This window comes from Sebastes fasciatus, chromosome 22, assembly GCF_043250625.1.
Source record: "Sebastes fasciatus isolate fSebFas1 chromosome 22, fSebFas1.pri, whole genome shotgun sequence".
Classification (NCBI taxonomy): Eukaryota; Metazoa; Chordata; class Actinopteri; order Perciformes; family Sebastidae; genus Sebastes; species Sebastes fasciatus.
The window spans coordinates 3,739,817-3,756,271 of NC_133816.1; the positions used below are offsets into that span (position 1 = coordinate 3,739,817).

Consider the following 16,455-nt stretch of genomic DNA (forward strand, 5'->3'; position numbering starts at 1 on the left):
TATTATAATATTATGGTATAGTTTAAACATCATCTTTTGTCTAAAGTGTAAATGACATGAACAACTCCACCTGCTAGGTCATCATACCCACGTAGTCGTTGTAACCAAAGTTATATCATATCAGGCAAACTTTCTGAAGGACATTACTGTATGGAAACATACTCAGACATGCAAAGAGTTCATGTGACATCGTTTTCATGTCACCATCCATTAACAGGTCATATTGAGCATGCTGTCTGGGACTTTGCATACTGTGATGGAAACAAAACAGAACACAGCAGTACGTGCTGGGAATTTGCATTTCATACAATTACAATGATCCAGCTGCACTCTGTATTTGTAGAAGTTGAGATAGTAACTTTCATTCAACCATATGGTTGTGCTCTAAAAGTTTATAAGCTTATTATACAGCAGAGATGGGAATGAAATCATTACAAAACATCAATGCAACCCTGTAATGAAAGGGCAGTTGAGCTAGATGTTTTGTGATGTCATCGTACATGGCAGCCGGCCCAGTCTGTGCAGGTAGAGCAGAGGCTGCACGTAGCTACAGCTGGCTGCAGCAGCTACACCCATGGGCCAGTACTGACACTTCAGGGTACGAGCTGGAACGAATCCATCCATAGGCAAGGTGATGATGATGGGGAGGTAGTTGAGTGTGAGGACAGCCTGGATGATGGCAATGGTGATGAAGGCTTTCTTCTTCATGGAGTTCATCTCTCCTTTCCCCCCAACTTTCTTCACCTTTTGCTCCCTCTTTCCTTCTTTCCTCTGCTCTCCCTCCTCCATCCTCACTGCCAGCCCTTTCCTCTTCTTCTCCGTCACCTCTCTGCCCCCCGGTGGAGGTTTTTTTAACGTTTTGAGAACAGATAGGCTGCAGAAGGTGTCTATGACCAGAACGGGGAGGAATACCACACAAACTGTGGTGGCAGTGCGCTCAATAAGAAAAACGGAAGCCATGATGAAGTAAATGCACCATGAGACACCCAAACATCCCCATCTGTACCGACGCGCCTTGAACCTGGAAGGAAGGAGGGAATAGAGAGGAGAGTCGCACATGATGTTCCACATCTTCCCCGCAGATAGTCAGTTCACATCTCTAATCAAGTCAGAGGTTTTCAGAAGCATATTACAGGGGAAAATGCAAGTTAAAGTTCCTCCAGAGTCACATTATGCAACTGTTTTCACAGGCTGAGACATACTGTCTTACTATATAAGCTGCCAGTTATCATGAATACTGTCTCATGTGTTTAGTAAAAGGTCTTATGTTCAACATATCTAAGGACATCAACCTGTGTGTAGCTTTACCGTGGATAGTCGAGGGGTCGCAGCACAGCCATGTACCTCTCCACACACACCAGACAGAGGAGCAGCGGCTTCATAACGATAACCATCGAGGTCAGGAAAGTCACCACGGTCACCACGTTGTTGCTCTGCCACAGAAAGTGATTGGCAAAGAATATAGGCAAGGCCAGGTAGAAGGACAGCTGGGTGAGGGCCAGGTGGAGGAGGAAAAAGTCTGCAGGAGGGACGCCGGCGACCTTTGACCTTTGAATTTAGCAAATGACAAATAAAGCCGTAACAGAACAGGATGAAGACAAACAAACGGACAATAAAGTTTTGCAAGAATTGGTATTAACAATGAGGATACGGATTATTACACCAAAATGTTTGAAAATATTTACCTTTGCCTGAGGATGCGACAGATGAGCCAGAGGTTTGACGGGGCGCCGACGGGGAATTCAAAGCAGTAGGTGAAGAAGATGACGAGGAGGCCTGCCGAAGGTCCTCCTAATTTACCAGCACCGTCACCATCATCATAAGGATCACACTCAGACCATAAATACGCTGCAGAGTTTCCAGTGGTTCCGTTCATGCTGCAGAGGAAGAAGGAAATGGTCCAGTGATGAAGTTCAGCCTTGAATCTTTATATTGGAGGATTATAAACTAACAAGCAAACCTGGAGGTAGATCATTTGTCCATGACAGGGACAATTTATCTATAAATGACAGACATGCAGGAAAGTAGCCTAGCTGTGACAAACCTTTCAGTGTGTGTGGTGCTCTGAAGGCAGCTGGGTTTGTTCCAACCGTTGGATCAGTGTCGAGGGTTCAAAAGCTGCTGCCTTCAGAAACACTTAGCATGACAGATTTGCATGAAAATTACATGAACCACACACCTATAGTGTATCCTACTGTGAAAATACTGCATACACTTCAGTATGTGTGCTTGATCTTCAAGTTCTGCCATAAGTACAATTTAGTTTTTTTTCCACCTCAAACTGTGGGGACGACAATGGGATTGCATGAAATCTGTATCTGAAATCTGTTTTTGTCATATACCGGAAGAACACACTGATCTGCCATTTGAAATGTAGCTATATAAAAGCATTTGTTGTGTACTATATAACCAAATAACAATTATTAATAATAAATTACAAGATCGGAAGCCCTTTCTTGATTATCAGCAAACCGTCCCATTGGAACAAATCAATGATACTACTATTTGATGATGTGATATATTGGCTATATTGTCTTTTTGCCTTGTTTTTACAACAAGGAAATATGCTTTACATAAGACATAAAGAGGTATTAAGATAAGTAACATAAAATAAGATATTCCTTTATTAGTCCCTCAGTGGGGAAATGTGCAGTGTACAGCAGCAAAAAGGGGATAGTGCAAAAAACAAGAGGCATCAGCTAACGCAGTAAAAAAGAGCTAAACAAAGTGTAACAAAATATGAACCATTTAAATAGAAGGAAGTATAAAAATAGGAGCAGTATATACAGTATTGACAATAAACAAACTATTAACAAAATTGCACAAGTGGAAATGATATTGCACAGTGAGAATGAAATGAATGAATGAATGAATGAATGAAATTTCACCTGAAAATATCAGGTTATTGTCAGTTTTTTAGGAAATACACATATAAATAAAAATAAAATTATAATAAGCTAAAAATTTAATAAAACATAATAAAAGCACAAGAAGTAGCAGTGCATTTACAGGACAGTGCGAGATTTAACAAGTGCTCTTGAACGCAGCTTTTGTTACGTCTCACAGCGGTGCTGAATGCAGGCCTCTGATTGGCTTGTGTGCTGCAGAGCCTGAAGTGTGCTCGATGTTGTCAGCTTGTATTGCGTGGGCGGAGCTCTGGTTCTGCTGTATGCCTAATAGTGCAGGCTCCACCCGCACAGATACTCCCAGCGACAAAACACGCGCTCACTCTCCTTCAGCAAGAACTCCCGCGGAGTTTGTATGTTGTACACACATGTGTCTGTGGCGGGAGATGTCGAACAGAGGGACATAGAGGCGATATCGTTGTTTTGATACTTTAAATAGTGTACAAATAAAGTAGGATAGAAGAACGAGCTGTGACTAGTTGTGGAGGACGACACAACGATGGAAGATTTCGGGATCTATGCTGTTTTGGGAGTGGACGGTCCTCCTCAGAGGTTGCTGAGGTTGGTGTTTATTAAGCATTTGTCATCAGTTCATGTCTTAAACCTTCATCTGTTGCTCCTCTTCACATTAGCCGTGTTTATAGAGAAGGAAACGTCGGTTAGCTTCTCTGTCATTGTGAAACACATGCTAATAAATAATAATAATAATAATAATAATAATAATAATAATAATACATTTATTTGTAGAGCACTTTTCAAGCACAAAGTGCTTTCCAAGGAAATTCACATCATGTATAACAGAATACACTGAAACATAAATAATTAAATAAAAAACAATAGAATGGGAAAATAAAGAAACAAGCATATACATATTCATACAGTTAAATATGCACATATATACACATCAGCACACAAAAGACTATAATTCAGCTGATTGGAAAAGCCTTTCTGTAAAAGTGGGTTTTAAGACTGGATTTAAAAGTTGTGACAGATTCTGCTGATCTAATGCTCAGTGGAAGAAACAGAAACAGAGACTAGTATTCACTTATTTCTTTGTGTTTTTTCTCTGTGTCAGTGCTGCAGGTTCGTGCAGGGTGTGTGTAGCAGTCCCCCCGGGTGTTCACCAGGTGGTGCTGTTCAGCAGCGGGCCGTGGGGGGAGCGGATCTGCGTCAACGCGGAGCTCAACGATGCGGACCGGTTCCCCATCACTATCGGGAAACTCACCCCCTATAACAAGTAGGTTGACCTCTGACCTAGATAGATAGATAGATAGATAGTAACTTTATTGATCCTGAGGGAAATTCAAGTTTCCAGCATCACAGTTCCATAGTGCAAAACATGTTAGTAAAAAGGCAGTAAAAAAGTTTGTAGTGCAAAGTACAAAAAAATATACCAGATATAAAAATACAAGGAGATGAAGAAAACTGTTAAAACTGAATATAGTGCAGGGTAACAGCTGTGATACACAACTATTAAAAAAAAATTAATATAGTGCAGAAGAGACTGTTAAAAGTGAGAATAGTGCAGGGTAAATCCAGTAGCTTAGTCTAAAGTCCTGCAGACCGTCCTCCTTTGTCCCCCCCCCCTCCCTAGAGAGGTGTTGTACAGTTTGATGGCTCCTGGGACAAAGGATTTCCTGAGTTTGTCTGTGGAGCACTTGGGCCTGCTTACTTCTGTAGTAAAAGTTCCACTGTTAACAAAACTGAGTCATCAGGACATTTTCCGTTCTGCAGGTGTCTGTCATGGGAGCAGTGGGAGGAGGAGACGTGGACAGACAGCGTCACACTGAATGTCACTCTGGAGGGAGGAAACCTGGTAAATAAAAAAACAAACCCTCAAATATACTGGGAGTAGCAACACAAACAGCTATGAGAAGTGGTCATTTCGTTGTTCCAGCTAATAGCCAAGCCCTGAGACAATAATTATGAAAATATACACAGTATTTTTTCAGCAATAAATCAGTATATTCTTTATAATCTTTAATCAAAGCAATTTGGTTTTAATATTTCATTATTTATGTATAGTTTCAGACAAATTTGTGTCTTGACTATTAATAAAATCAAATCTATAAGTCTGTTTCTACACAAGGATTCAGTTATGGATAATTGTGTTTTTCTTTCCTCAGGTAAAAGCAGATTGGTCAGAGCCAGAGCTCCTGTCTGTGAAGGAATACACACCAAAGGTAATCTGTGGGAATTATACAGTATACTTTATATATACTAATAATACTAGTATCGGAAATCAGTAGGGTTGCACGATTTTGAAAAAATACCTCATTGCAATTATTTTGACTGATATTGCAATATATGATTTGGGATATTACAGGGAATATCATTTCTTCATAATTATTCTCAGGGATCTGTACCAAACAAAGATGTTTTCTTTAGTCTCTACAATATGATGTGTAGACCAGGACATCTCTGCAGCACCACAATATTTAATTCAAAATGGTAATTTGACACACTTTTAACCTTTAACAAATAGTGCGATTTCCTCCTCATCCTGCGATTTGAACATTGCAATAGGCCAGAAATTGGCCAGAATTTAGACCGCAAAAAAACATAACGAGCTACATGCAACATTCATACTTTAAATAATGTAGATATTTATACTTAACACTTATCAATATAACTTTTGTTAATGTTTACTTGCTTTTGTAGTTTCCTACATTTACCACAATGCCTCTCAGCAACCCAGAATGGACAATAACTTGTTATGTATGGTTGTAAAGTGGTTCTGTTGGAAGCAAAAACCAGAGCAGAGTGAGACTTCTTCACTTGAAATAAAGAGGGTCACATTTCCCCCTGTTTGTGTTGCAGCATTGCATTCTGGTCTATTGAGGCTAATTACAGTCTTGTTTGCCTACAAACAGATGAATGATACATTACAGATAGCTGTTTTTGTAACCGCTCACCTCTCTTTCCCAGTTTACTCTTGCATATTTCAATATTTCATTTGCTAAATGATGAATGACACCGACTGTTGACCGTCCCAGGACACTGTGGCTCCCCTCGCAGCCCGGGAGCTCAACGGCAAGAGGAAGAGAGAGCGAGTATCTGAGGAAGACGGTGACGAGAATAAGAAGACAACGAGAGGGGAAGAGGAGAACGTGTGTCCGAATGGCACCGTGGAGAAGACCACACCTGTGCGAAAGGCCAGAGGTCAAACTAAAGGCAGCCAGAAGCTGTTCAGTAGTGGAGCAGATGCAACTAAGATGAAGGGAACAGGTGAGAGAGAGAACATGTTGTGTGAGGAGAATTATAATATGATAATGTTGTTTATTGTCCTCGGTGTGGAGGAGACAAGTAAAGCATTTCTGTGTGTACTCTTTCTTCTATCAAACCTCCTTCACTTTCTCCATTCTGCAGCTAATGGAGCAGGAGAGGTGCAGGGGATTGTGGGAAGAACGCCTCCTCAGAGTGCAGCCAGGACGAAGAGTAGGTCGGCCAAGACTCCCACTCAGACCGGTGAGTTTGTGCATTCACACCACGTACCGTTTTAGTTCTGTTTTATCTTTACTTCTTGTCGTATATCTTCACCTCTCAGTCCCGTAGCTGCTACGTTGATGCACATCGCCCACCTGAGTTTTGTGTACACATAAACTTGGAGAGGCCATGGTGCATGCAGGTATTTGTAGGTTACAGTTACCTGGGTAGCACTGCTGGAGAATACGCTTATTCGCCTTCTTGCCAACAGTTAGACAGGAAGCTCAATGCCACTGTCATATACTGTATGTTCGTCATGTATGAATATGGAGCCAGGAGATGCCTAGCTTAGCATAAAGACTGTAAACAGGGGGAAGTGTGTGAGATGTGTGTGAGATGTTTGAGAGACATGAACTCTTGAAATAACAAATATCTGGTTTTCCTGCAGCCCCGCTGGTCAGCCCGTCAGGTCGCTGGGGTCAGACTCTGTGTGCCATCGATGCTCAGACAGCTATTCTGATTGGAGGGCAGGGAGCCAGGATGCAGTTCTGCAAAGACCCCATGTGGAAGCTCTGCACAGGTCTGTCAATAAACAACAACTAACATGTTGGAATCTGTGTCATATGAGGCTCCACGGAGAATTTTGTTTCAAGGAGATTTCTGGTGGGTCCGTGTCATAGCAAGTGTCCTTGTCTCTGTCCAACAGAGGACATGTCCTGGTTTGCGGCGGAGACTCTGGCAGAGGGTCCAACACCCGAGGCCAGGATCGGCCACACAGCCGTCTACGACCCGGACTCCAGGCGCATCTTTGTGTTCGGAGGATCAAAGAACAAGAAGTGGTTCAACGACGTTCACATCCTCGACACGCAGAGCTGGAAGTGGACCATGGTGGAGGTGTGTGTGCTTGTTTTAACTCCACAAGTCTATTTTGGCAGCTTGTCCTCTCTCTTCATGTCCTCTCTCGTGTCCTTCAGGCTCAAGGTAAGGTTCCTCCTCTGGCCTACCACAGCTGCAGCATGTTTCGAGGCGAGCTGTTCGTGCTGGGAGGAGTGTTTCCGTGTCCAAACCCGGAGCCCGACGGCTGCAGTGACTCGCTGTACATCTTCGACCCCCACCTCTCCATCTGGTACCAGCCCATTGTAACCGGCGACAAGCCCTCCCCCCGCTCAGGGTAAGATGGTTTGTTCCACATGTCATCTCAGCATGTCTGGCTGGCTCTCAAATCACTTGATTTTCATCCCTGTCTCATCCTCCCTCTTTGTTTCTCTTTCAGCCACTCTGCATGTGTGATGCAGCAGAGGAAGATCTATGTATTTGGTGGGTGGGACACTCCCGTCTGCTACAATGACATGTACATGTTGGACCTCGGTAAGCAGCACACCAGCTGGCTTTTATGGGAAATTCTTGGTTTCATGCACAAACACACATCTATCTGTACACACACAAGGTACATATCTGTGGATAGGGGTGTAAATGCACTGCATGCATAATTAAAATGAAAATGTTTTTGTGTTTTGTAGGTCTGATGGAGTTTTCTGTTGTGAAAACAACTGGGAAAGCCCCCTCCCCTCGAAGGTACACCCAGCTACAACTGGATATTGTACCTCAGTGTTTTTTTAAAAATATTATCAAGTCTCGTGTGCAGCACTTTTCAGTGTTATTGAATGTGTGTGTGTCTCTGTATGTGTTCCAGCTGGCATGGCAGCGCTGTGCTCTCAGACACAAAGTTCCTGGTCCACGGAGGTTACAACGGAAACAACGCTCTCAGTGACACCTTCATCTTTGATATAGGTGAGAGGCAACTCACAATTTCAGACACACTTACATATAGAGCTGGGTGATATAGAGAAAATCAAATATCATCATATTTTTGATCAAATAACTTGATATCCATATTGATGATATTGTATGATTGACCACTGGTGCTTTGACAAAATATTTACACAATGACATAAATAAATAATAATAATAAATAATCATCAGTAATGGACATGATGTGAAAAGATAGATATTCGGATAATTTAAATTAATAAACGTAATTTTGGCCAATTTTGACAGCCCTAGTACATAAAGTGATGTAGACTAGCATTACAACTAGGGCTGCAGCTAGCAATTATTTAGATTATTGTTTCATATGATGACATTTTGGATTTTACATGATTTAAAATAATCACTTTTTTTTTTTCTGTGTTTCACTGGTTCAGACACCAACAGCTGGACACAGGTGACGCTCCCTCAGCTGTCCGTGCCCAGGGCGGGGCACTCCATCATCACCATGGAGACGGCCGATCACCGCCGTTTCTCAGGGGAGGAAGAAGAAGACGCGGACATCACAGACTTGGGCTCCGTCAGCAGAACCCTGCTGGTGTTCGGAGGCGGAGACAACGAGGGCAACTTCTACTCCGACCTGACGACTGTCGCCGTGGAGGATCTGCTCGGCGCTATTTAAAGAGAGTGAGTCAGAGGTGAATCCTCACTCCCCGACCGGATGTGAAGCTATTTCAACACCCCCACAGCTCCTATATTATTTATATTCCTATAGTTTGTCTTTGTTTCCTTTTTGTCGTGTGAGCCCTCTCTTCTTTCTATTATGCTTTTTTTTTAAAGATGTTGATATTGGAAAGTGCTCAGTTTGGGCATTTATTAAATACAGATCTGAAAAGTTGAACTTCATTTCCATGTAGTGCATAACAGGAATATGAGAGCTACTTTTTAACAAACTTCTCCACTTGTGGTTCCATATTAATAAAAAAAATTATCTTGGTTTAAATCATCAAACATTTCAGATTATTTTAGTGATCAAGGACATTACTCAAATTTGTATGTACATAGTTTGAAGCTTTTCAACTTCTTCCTCAGGTAAAAATGTATATATTGTTTCTTTTAGTTATGAATAATTTGGCTTTTCAGAAGCCCCGATATTTGGAATATGTTGCCTCTGTATAGCTGCAGGTGCATTAACTGTATGTGATGCTTCAAATCCCGTTACTGTCATCATTTCCAAAATCTCAATTCCTGTTCCCGTTCTGTTCATTTGCACTTCTGTCTTTACTTAATAAACATTTGTTTTTTTACACTTTATTTGAAGCATAATCTTCCTTTGAGTTGACATTTAGTTTTTCTGCTCAATTCCATCTTTATAAAGAAAGTAAGCCACATGTGCAGAGATGTAGAGACGGTTAAACCCAACTTCAACAAGCTTTTCCATTTGCAGAATAATCAACCCACTTTTTCAGTCTGACATAAGACGGTGCGGTTTACTTTATACCAAGTAGTGTCAAACTGATGAGGTTTGAACGGCCCGTTAACTCCAAACTAACATGAGCTAATGTCAGACTAGCAGAGTAACACTGATGCTATCTTCACAGAGTCGGAGCTAAATGGAGACGTTTTAATAAAAGATTAGTGGAGCTCCAGAGGGATTATCTTCCTTTCTGCTGAGTAGCTGATAACGGTGTCATGAATGTGGCTGTTTTTTAACTTTAATATATTCATCGGGTTACGCAGCCAACTTTGGTGACTTATTCAATATACGAACTGGCGGCACATTAAGTGTTTCCATGGTTGTTCATCCCCCAGAGCAGAAATCATAATACAAACATGAAGGGTAATTACATTCTACAGTTACAAACCCCGCGACCCCTAACGGGATAAGCGGTTGCAGATGGATGGATGGAGTTACAAACTTAAGATCTGATCAACTGTATTGGGTGTCACAGCAGCAAAAGCACGAGAACAGATACAAATTCGATTTTTTTTTAAAGTACAATACATGTATAGTGTCTACTATACACCAAATGTAGCATGAAAAAAAAATTAATAAATAAGGTACTAAAACGATATAGTATATTGAGACATTAATAATCACAAATAAAGTGAGGGGTTAAAGAAGTTATACATTTTATATATTTTTTTAAAAATACAAAAATTGCCCTTGAGTGAGTGGAGGACTCAATATGATTACATTTGACCTGTCAGAAAACAAAATAAATGTTTCACCTCAAGAATTTGACTCTTACAGGTCTGTGAGTTCCTAGAAAGTTTCCTGGAAAGAAGTAATGTAATCTGGTGCTATTAATAGTGAACATTGATTAGATAGATGTTCAGTTTGTTGACTTTATATACAATTGTTGATTTACAGAGGAAGTCATCTTTTATCAGGCTACACTGCAGTCTGTTGTATGAGGATGCGGATGACAATCATCATAATCATCATCATGCAGAGGGAGTCTTTCACCTCAGAGCATACGCTAGAGACCCCACATAAAGAGCTCACATATATATATATATACATATATATATATATGTATATATATATATATATATATATGTATATATACTGGCTGCATTGATGTGCAAATGATTTAACAACTTTTTTTGATATCTTACTATAAAACAGTCTGGCAAAATCCGTTGGAGGCCATGAAGCTGGTTTCACCTACTGGTATTTCCTCTGGTGATACAAAGGAAAGCCCGGCTTCCTAAAATGCTTCAATCAAAAACAAATCAGTTTCCTTTAAGACTTGTGGATACATGTCTTTTTTCCGCTCGATTCTTTCACTGCAAATCATAAAATATGCACTTAATGGGCTACAAAACAAGTCTTCATTACTGGCTATAATAAGTTAAAGTAATGTGGTTGAATTGTTTTTTATATATTAGATATATTTGAATATTACTTACATCATGTGATTGTAGAACAGTCTGTACAGATTCAGCCTATTTCTGGCCCTGCTTCTTACTTCACTCATTCTGCCCACGTTGTGACTCAGCTCCTTCTAAACTGCCGGGTTAAGGAAGGATCTTCATTCATCCTTTCAGTCGGTTTGGCCATGAATTAGGCCAAAGAAAGATTCTCTTTATACTTTGTACACTCACTAATGTTATATGTGTTTATGTCCTCTACTCTCTTCTACTTCTCCTGATTGTCTCCTCCTCTATAATCATGTCTGGTACATCTTGTCTCACTAGGTTACAGTGCAATTAGTGCATATCCCACCTTTTTTTGTCTGATTAACCCCCACAGCCCTGTCAGATGAGCTCAATAGCCCTTCATCAACCCCACCCGTCTTGTTCCAAATGTACTCATTTGAATGGATTTTAAACCGGAGGTCATTTAACACTATTAATCATATAAAGAGGACATACCAGACTTAGTGATCATGGAAGGGCTGCTGTTCAGAGTTGGTGTCTTGTCTGGGCAAGTTTGTATTTGTACTTTTACAGAAGCTAGACATTTCAACCATGTATTATCACTTTAGATTCTCTATTATGACCTCTCTGCTAACTCCAGTTACTCCAAACAGCAGCAGGTGGTGTTCAGGTGTTATAGCTCAGTGGTTTTCAAAGTGGGGTCCTTGAGGGGGTTCCAGGGGTCCCTGACAAAAAGGAGAATCATTTATTTTCCCTATAATGCCATCCATAAGTAACACAATGACAGAATGTATGACTACTTTGGTCATGAGTTTCATACACTCTGTAATAAAACATCCTAAAGCAAAATCAGATAGGGGACCTCGGGGCGAAATCTTATCAAATGGGGGTCCGTGGTCTAATTTGTGCCAGTTTAAGGGTCCTTGACGTGAAACAGTTTGGGAACCACCCTTATAGCTGACTCAGGGTGATGAGAGATGTGTCCTATGCAGTTGGTTATTGTGACAATAAATCCAACTAAAGCTTGTTAGTATATACTGTATGTACAATATATGATTTATGGTCCACCTACACAGGTGTTTCCTGTCTGAAGACTGCATGTACACTGCGCTTAACTGACCTGTCTGACCTCTGAGTAGATTCGTTCCACCTGTTAGGGGGGAGAGATTTTATCATTCTTATAAAGTTTAGTGACATGATGTAAATCTAACGCAGCTCCAGCCGCCTTCAACCTGAGCAGAAGTCTAATTAGACTGAATAATTGAGTGTGCTGCTGGGCCTTTGTAGGATCTGATGAAGTACTTTAATTTGTCAGGTATTTCCTGTACTGGATGAGCCATGTCCATTTACAATTTTTCAATTGATTTCCCAGAAAATGTATTATGTATATATTGTTTTATAATTTGTTAGTTTGATATAAAATTACATATACTGTGATAGAGGATTTTATCCTAATGTGAATCTACAAATGCATGCAATTACAGTAGGTTCAGCTCTAAATATTAATTAACTACCATGGTCATAATTCAATTTTAAGTTACTTTTATTGATGACTAAATAAAGTAGGAAGGTTGACATTGTGATGGAGCCTTTTGTGCAATGAAGTCATAAAGCTCTATGTGGACTCCACAGTTAGTATCTTTATACACCAAAAAAAGTCTGACTGCTGAGTTTATATGTCACCACGTATATTATTTTTTGATGTAAATCAGAAAAAAATGCATTTCTGTGCTCATTTCTACATCAACATTTTTTTAATTACTTCCAAACCTTCAGTAACTGGCTTACTAAAAGTGAAATCACTGCTAACAGCTGGGTAGCTCACACTCCAATGCATACGCATGACAACGTGATAGAGAATTTGGATGATGTTTTAACCTGATGCAGCAGCAATTCATATTTTCATATTGCCACAGAGCGAGCTAAATTCTTCTCGAGATTAACTGAAACGCAAAAAAAAACGGCTGGAGAGACAACCTGGCAGACTGGTGATGTGTATATTGTAGGATGCCAGCCTCTACAGAGAGAATTATTGGCCACATATTAAAAATAACTGTCATTACAGCCTCAATCTGGCCAGATATAGTTGGCACCCTGAAATAGGAAACTGGAGATAAAAAGGCTGATATGTTGTTTAATGTGCGTCCAGTGAGACTTTAAAATACCCTCAAGTCAGCTGCAATTAACCGTCTACACTTCAACCTCCTACTCAGAGTGTCAGCTCTTCTCGAATGCAAAAGTATGGCAGCCAAAATATGCATTTTTATCCAAATATTTATGGGACACACAGCAGGACATAGTCTTAAAATATGCTATATGTATTATAGATAGATAAATAGATAGATAGAGTAGATGGTTGAGGTTATACTCTGTAATATATTCAGATATCCTGCAGATGGCGACACTTCAGCACATTTTACCCAGCACCAAACTAGACTCTTACTCAAACAGCTCATATAAAATCTGTAAAAAAGAAGAAAAAAAATTGGAGTCAATGAGTTCATGTGGTTTATAATTTTATAATTATTTTAAATTTGTCATTTTTCACAAAGCGCTGGTGACAAAATACTGTACAGTACAGGTAAAACCTGCTCTCCTGTGATCCACTGTCAAACTGGACTCGCTCCAACACACTGAAAAAGAAAAACAGGACATATTCTGCCAAGTCAGTTGGATTGGTTTGAGTGTTTACTGATTGATAAGTTACAAGAGAGGTCCCTCTGGTACAGTAACTAGGCTGTATGTATTTTATGCACTAAAAACCAAGCTGTTTGTCTCCTGTAACAGTGGATGTGGATGTGATTTTTCCCCTTGATTCATCGGGAAATCCTGCCAGTTGGATGCTCTCCCAGTCATTACTAACAAGCCTCTCATACCCCTCCATTTCCTGATTTCTTTTTTATTTTCTCCATAACATCCTCGCATTGTGCTAACGGTGTATATTTGGTATTGTGACCAGTCCCTGCGGACCTCCTGATTGACAGAGTTCAGACATCACCACTTCCAATGGCGGCCATGTTTGTCTTCGTCAGTCCTCACGGCTGTTGCTAAGTAACTTGGAGATGTCTACGCCAGCTGTCAGCATCTCACAGTCACATTTATGGGTACATGTTAACAAATGGCACTTTATTTCTACAGCTGTGGTTGCGATGAAGACCCATAATTCAGTTAATAATTGGCTATGGCCTCAGATGGATTCTGATAAAATGATAGGGATAGTGGAGAAGAAAAGTAGATTTTCCATTACAATCCTGTTTGGTTAACAAAGGAAGGAGGGATTTTATGGAGTAATGGTTAAACTACCCTTCAACCAGAGGATCTCCAGGGTCAGCAAAGGTCACCCTGCTTGTGAGCTAGGCTCATTGATGTGCTGCTCTAATATACAACCCCTGAAGAAAATATTATAAACAATACGCCTTAGGGACAATACTGGAAAAAAAGTGGGCACAGAATCAAAACTATAAACAGTAACTTTCAGATACTTGAAAGTTACAAAAAACATGTGCATAATATGTTATTTCAAGTTTATTTCTTGAGTGAAAAGGTGAAAATGAAATTTATTTTCCATAGTTTCATCTATTACATTGTAAAGTTCAGTAACTGACATACATTGAAAAGTGAATTTGTGAAGCACTTGATAATAGCCTACAATATATCACTATTTTATGTTAAAAACAAATAGCAAGTCATGCCTGGTTTGCCAATTTTGGGCTCAATGTTCGAAGTTTTCTATGTATTCTCCATAAATGTTGTAGTGTGGTGTAGCTTAATGAATGAAAAAACATGACGTTAACCACCTCTATCAATCACCCAAGGGAAACCCTGAGTGTGTGACAGGTGAAAGGATACAAGGATGTGACTCATTGTGAAAATATCTGGCAGCTTCTGGAGGTTCCGTGGGAACATCACCTGCAGAACTGGAGTTTCCAGAGAGATACGGGAAGAGGAAAAAAAGAGGATATGTGTGCATACAAATGTTTGCAAATGAAACAAATCTTAAGAGGCTTGAGCTGCTTTGTAGCGGTGTTGTTGGGGATTGTAGCCTCCATGAAAAAATATAGTGATATACATCACCAGCAACAGCAATACTACGCAAACAAAAAATTTAATTTTAAGATCTGTGTTGATTTTTAGTCATTCATATGTAACATGTCACATATAAGATGTCACATAGAAGTGGTGTACATCATCTGAAAGCTGGAACCTGAAGATTAATTTGAGATGCAGCTCAGCACTGTGTGTCAAGTTGTTCTAGTCATTAATCAGATATAAACATGAATTAATGAATTGAAATAAGTTGTGAAAGTGTATAAGGGTTTAGAATATTATGATAGAAGTTTTTGATGGTCATCCCCATGCTCTATTATGCCTCATAAATTGTTGCAGCAATTTTTTGGTTGATACCATTTGTTACACAGATTTGGTGCTGAATTTAACCATTTTTTTACCACTGGAGAATTGATAAAAATGATCAATAATCCCTCCAGAGTACCACATTAAGACACCAAGACCTTGAGGAGCACCAAAAAAATGACATGATGGGATTTGGTTTCAAAACTTTTGACATTTGGAGATTTTTGCATGAATTGCATTTTTCAGCGATTGGATGGCGAGCACTTGTGTTGTGTAAACTGCTCAGAAACCCCCTTATTGTCAATCTAGCTAGGAAAGCCATTGATCCTCTGAATGCCCTATAATATTACTAATACTACTACTACTACTACTACTACTACTAATAATAATAATAATAATACAGTGACAGCTTTCCATCATAAACATGCATGTATGAATTTTTTTGGGGTCCCTGGATCAAAAATGTAGAATAAGTCTGGACACAGGGCCCCTCTAGCCTACAACTAAGGGCCACAATATTGAGTAATAAAGCAGGACCCAGATCATATTATAATGTAGGCTAATTGAGTGGTAGGCTACAAATTTGCAAGTAATCAAATTACCAAAAAGCAACTGCATAAACAGGTGGATTTGGGGCTTTGGGGTTCCTCTGGGACAGGGGTCCTAAACCTGCGGCTCCGGAGCAACATGCGGCTCTTTAGCTCCTCTCCAGGGGCTCCCTGTGGATTTTTAAAAATGGAAATGAATAGCTGTTTTTTGTTTACATTTTCATTTTTATTTATCATTGTTGTAGGTCTATGGTATGACAGTACGACGGAGTATTAGGGCCATATTGAGGAAAAACAAATAAATCTGAGATTTCGAGAATAAAGTCACAAGTTTATGAGAATAAAGTCAATATTATAAAGTAGTAGTTTTACGTGTTATTTTCTTTTTTTCTCATAAAGTTATGACTTTATTCTCGTAATATTACAACCCCTGTTCTTGTAAAGTTATAACTTTATTCTCGTAATATTATGATTTTATTCTCGCAATATTACGACTTTTTTTCTCGTTAAGTTATGACTTTATTCTCGCAATATTACAACCCCTGTTCTTGTAAAGTTATGACTTTATT

General features: G+C 39.7%; 1 protein-coding gene across 1 annotated transcript; it reads left to right on the forward strand.

Moving 5' to 3' along the window:
- Positions 1–3,242: 3,242 nt before the first annotated feature.
- Positions 3,243–9,413, forward strand: krcp (kelch repeat-containing protein). The gene is made up of 13 exons (XM_074623495.1): positions 3,243–3,467; positions 3,982–4,143; positions 4,641–4,722; positions 5,033–5,089; positions 5,903–6,134; positions 6,276–6,374; positions 6,781–6,912; positions 7,039–7,226; positions 7,307–7,503; positions 7,606–7,700; positions 7,853–7,907; positions 8,026–8,123; positions 8,537–9,413. The coding sequence occupies exons 1-13, from the start codon at positions 3,406–3,408 to the stop codon at positions 8,779–8,781; spliced, it is 1,704 nt and encodes a 567-aa protein (XP_074479596.1). The 5' UTR covers positions 3,243–3,405; the 3' UTR covers positions 8,782–9,413.
- The last annotated feature ends 7,042 nt before the right edge of the window (positions 9,414–16,455 follow it).

Coding starts and splice junctions, on each gene's coding strand:
- krcp (XM_074623495.1), top strand. CDS start 3,406: ATGGAAGATTTCGGGATCTATGCTGTTTTGGGAGTGGACGGTCCTCCT. Junction 4,723..5,032: donor CTCTGGAGGGAGGAAACCTG/GTAAATAAAAAA, acceptor TTCTTTCCTCAG/GTAAAAGCAGATTGGTCAGA. Junction 8,124..8,536: donor CACCTTCATCTTTGATATAG/GTGAGAGGCAAC, acceptor TCACTGGTTCAG/ACACCAACAGCTGGACACAG.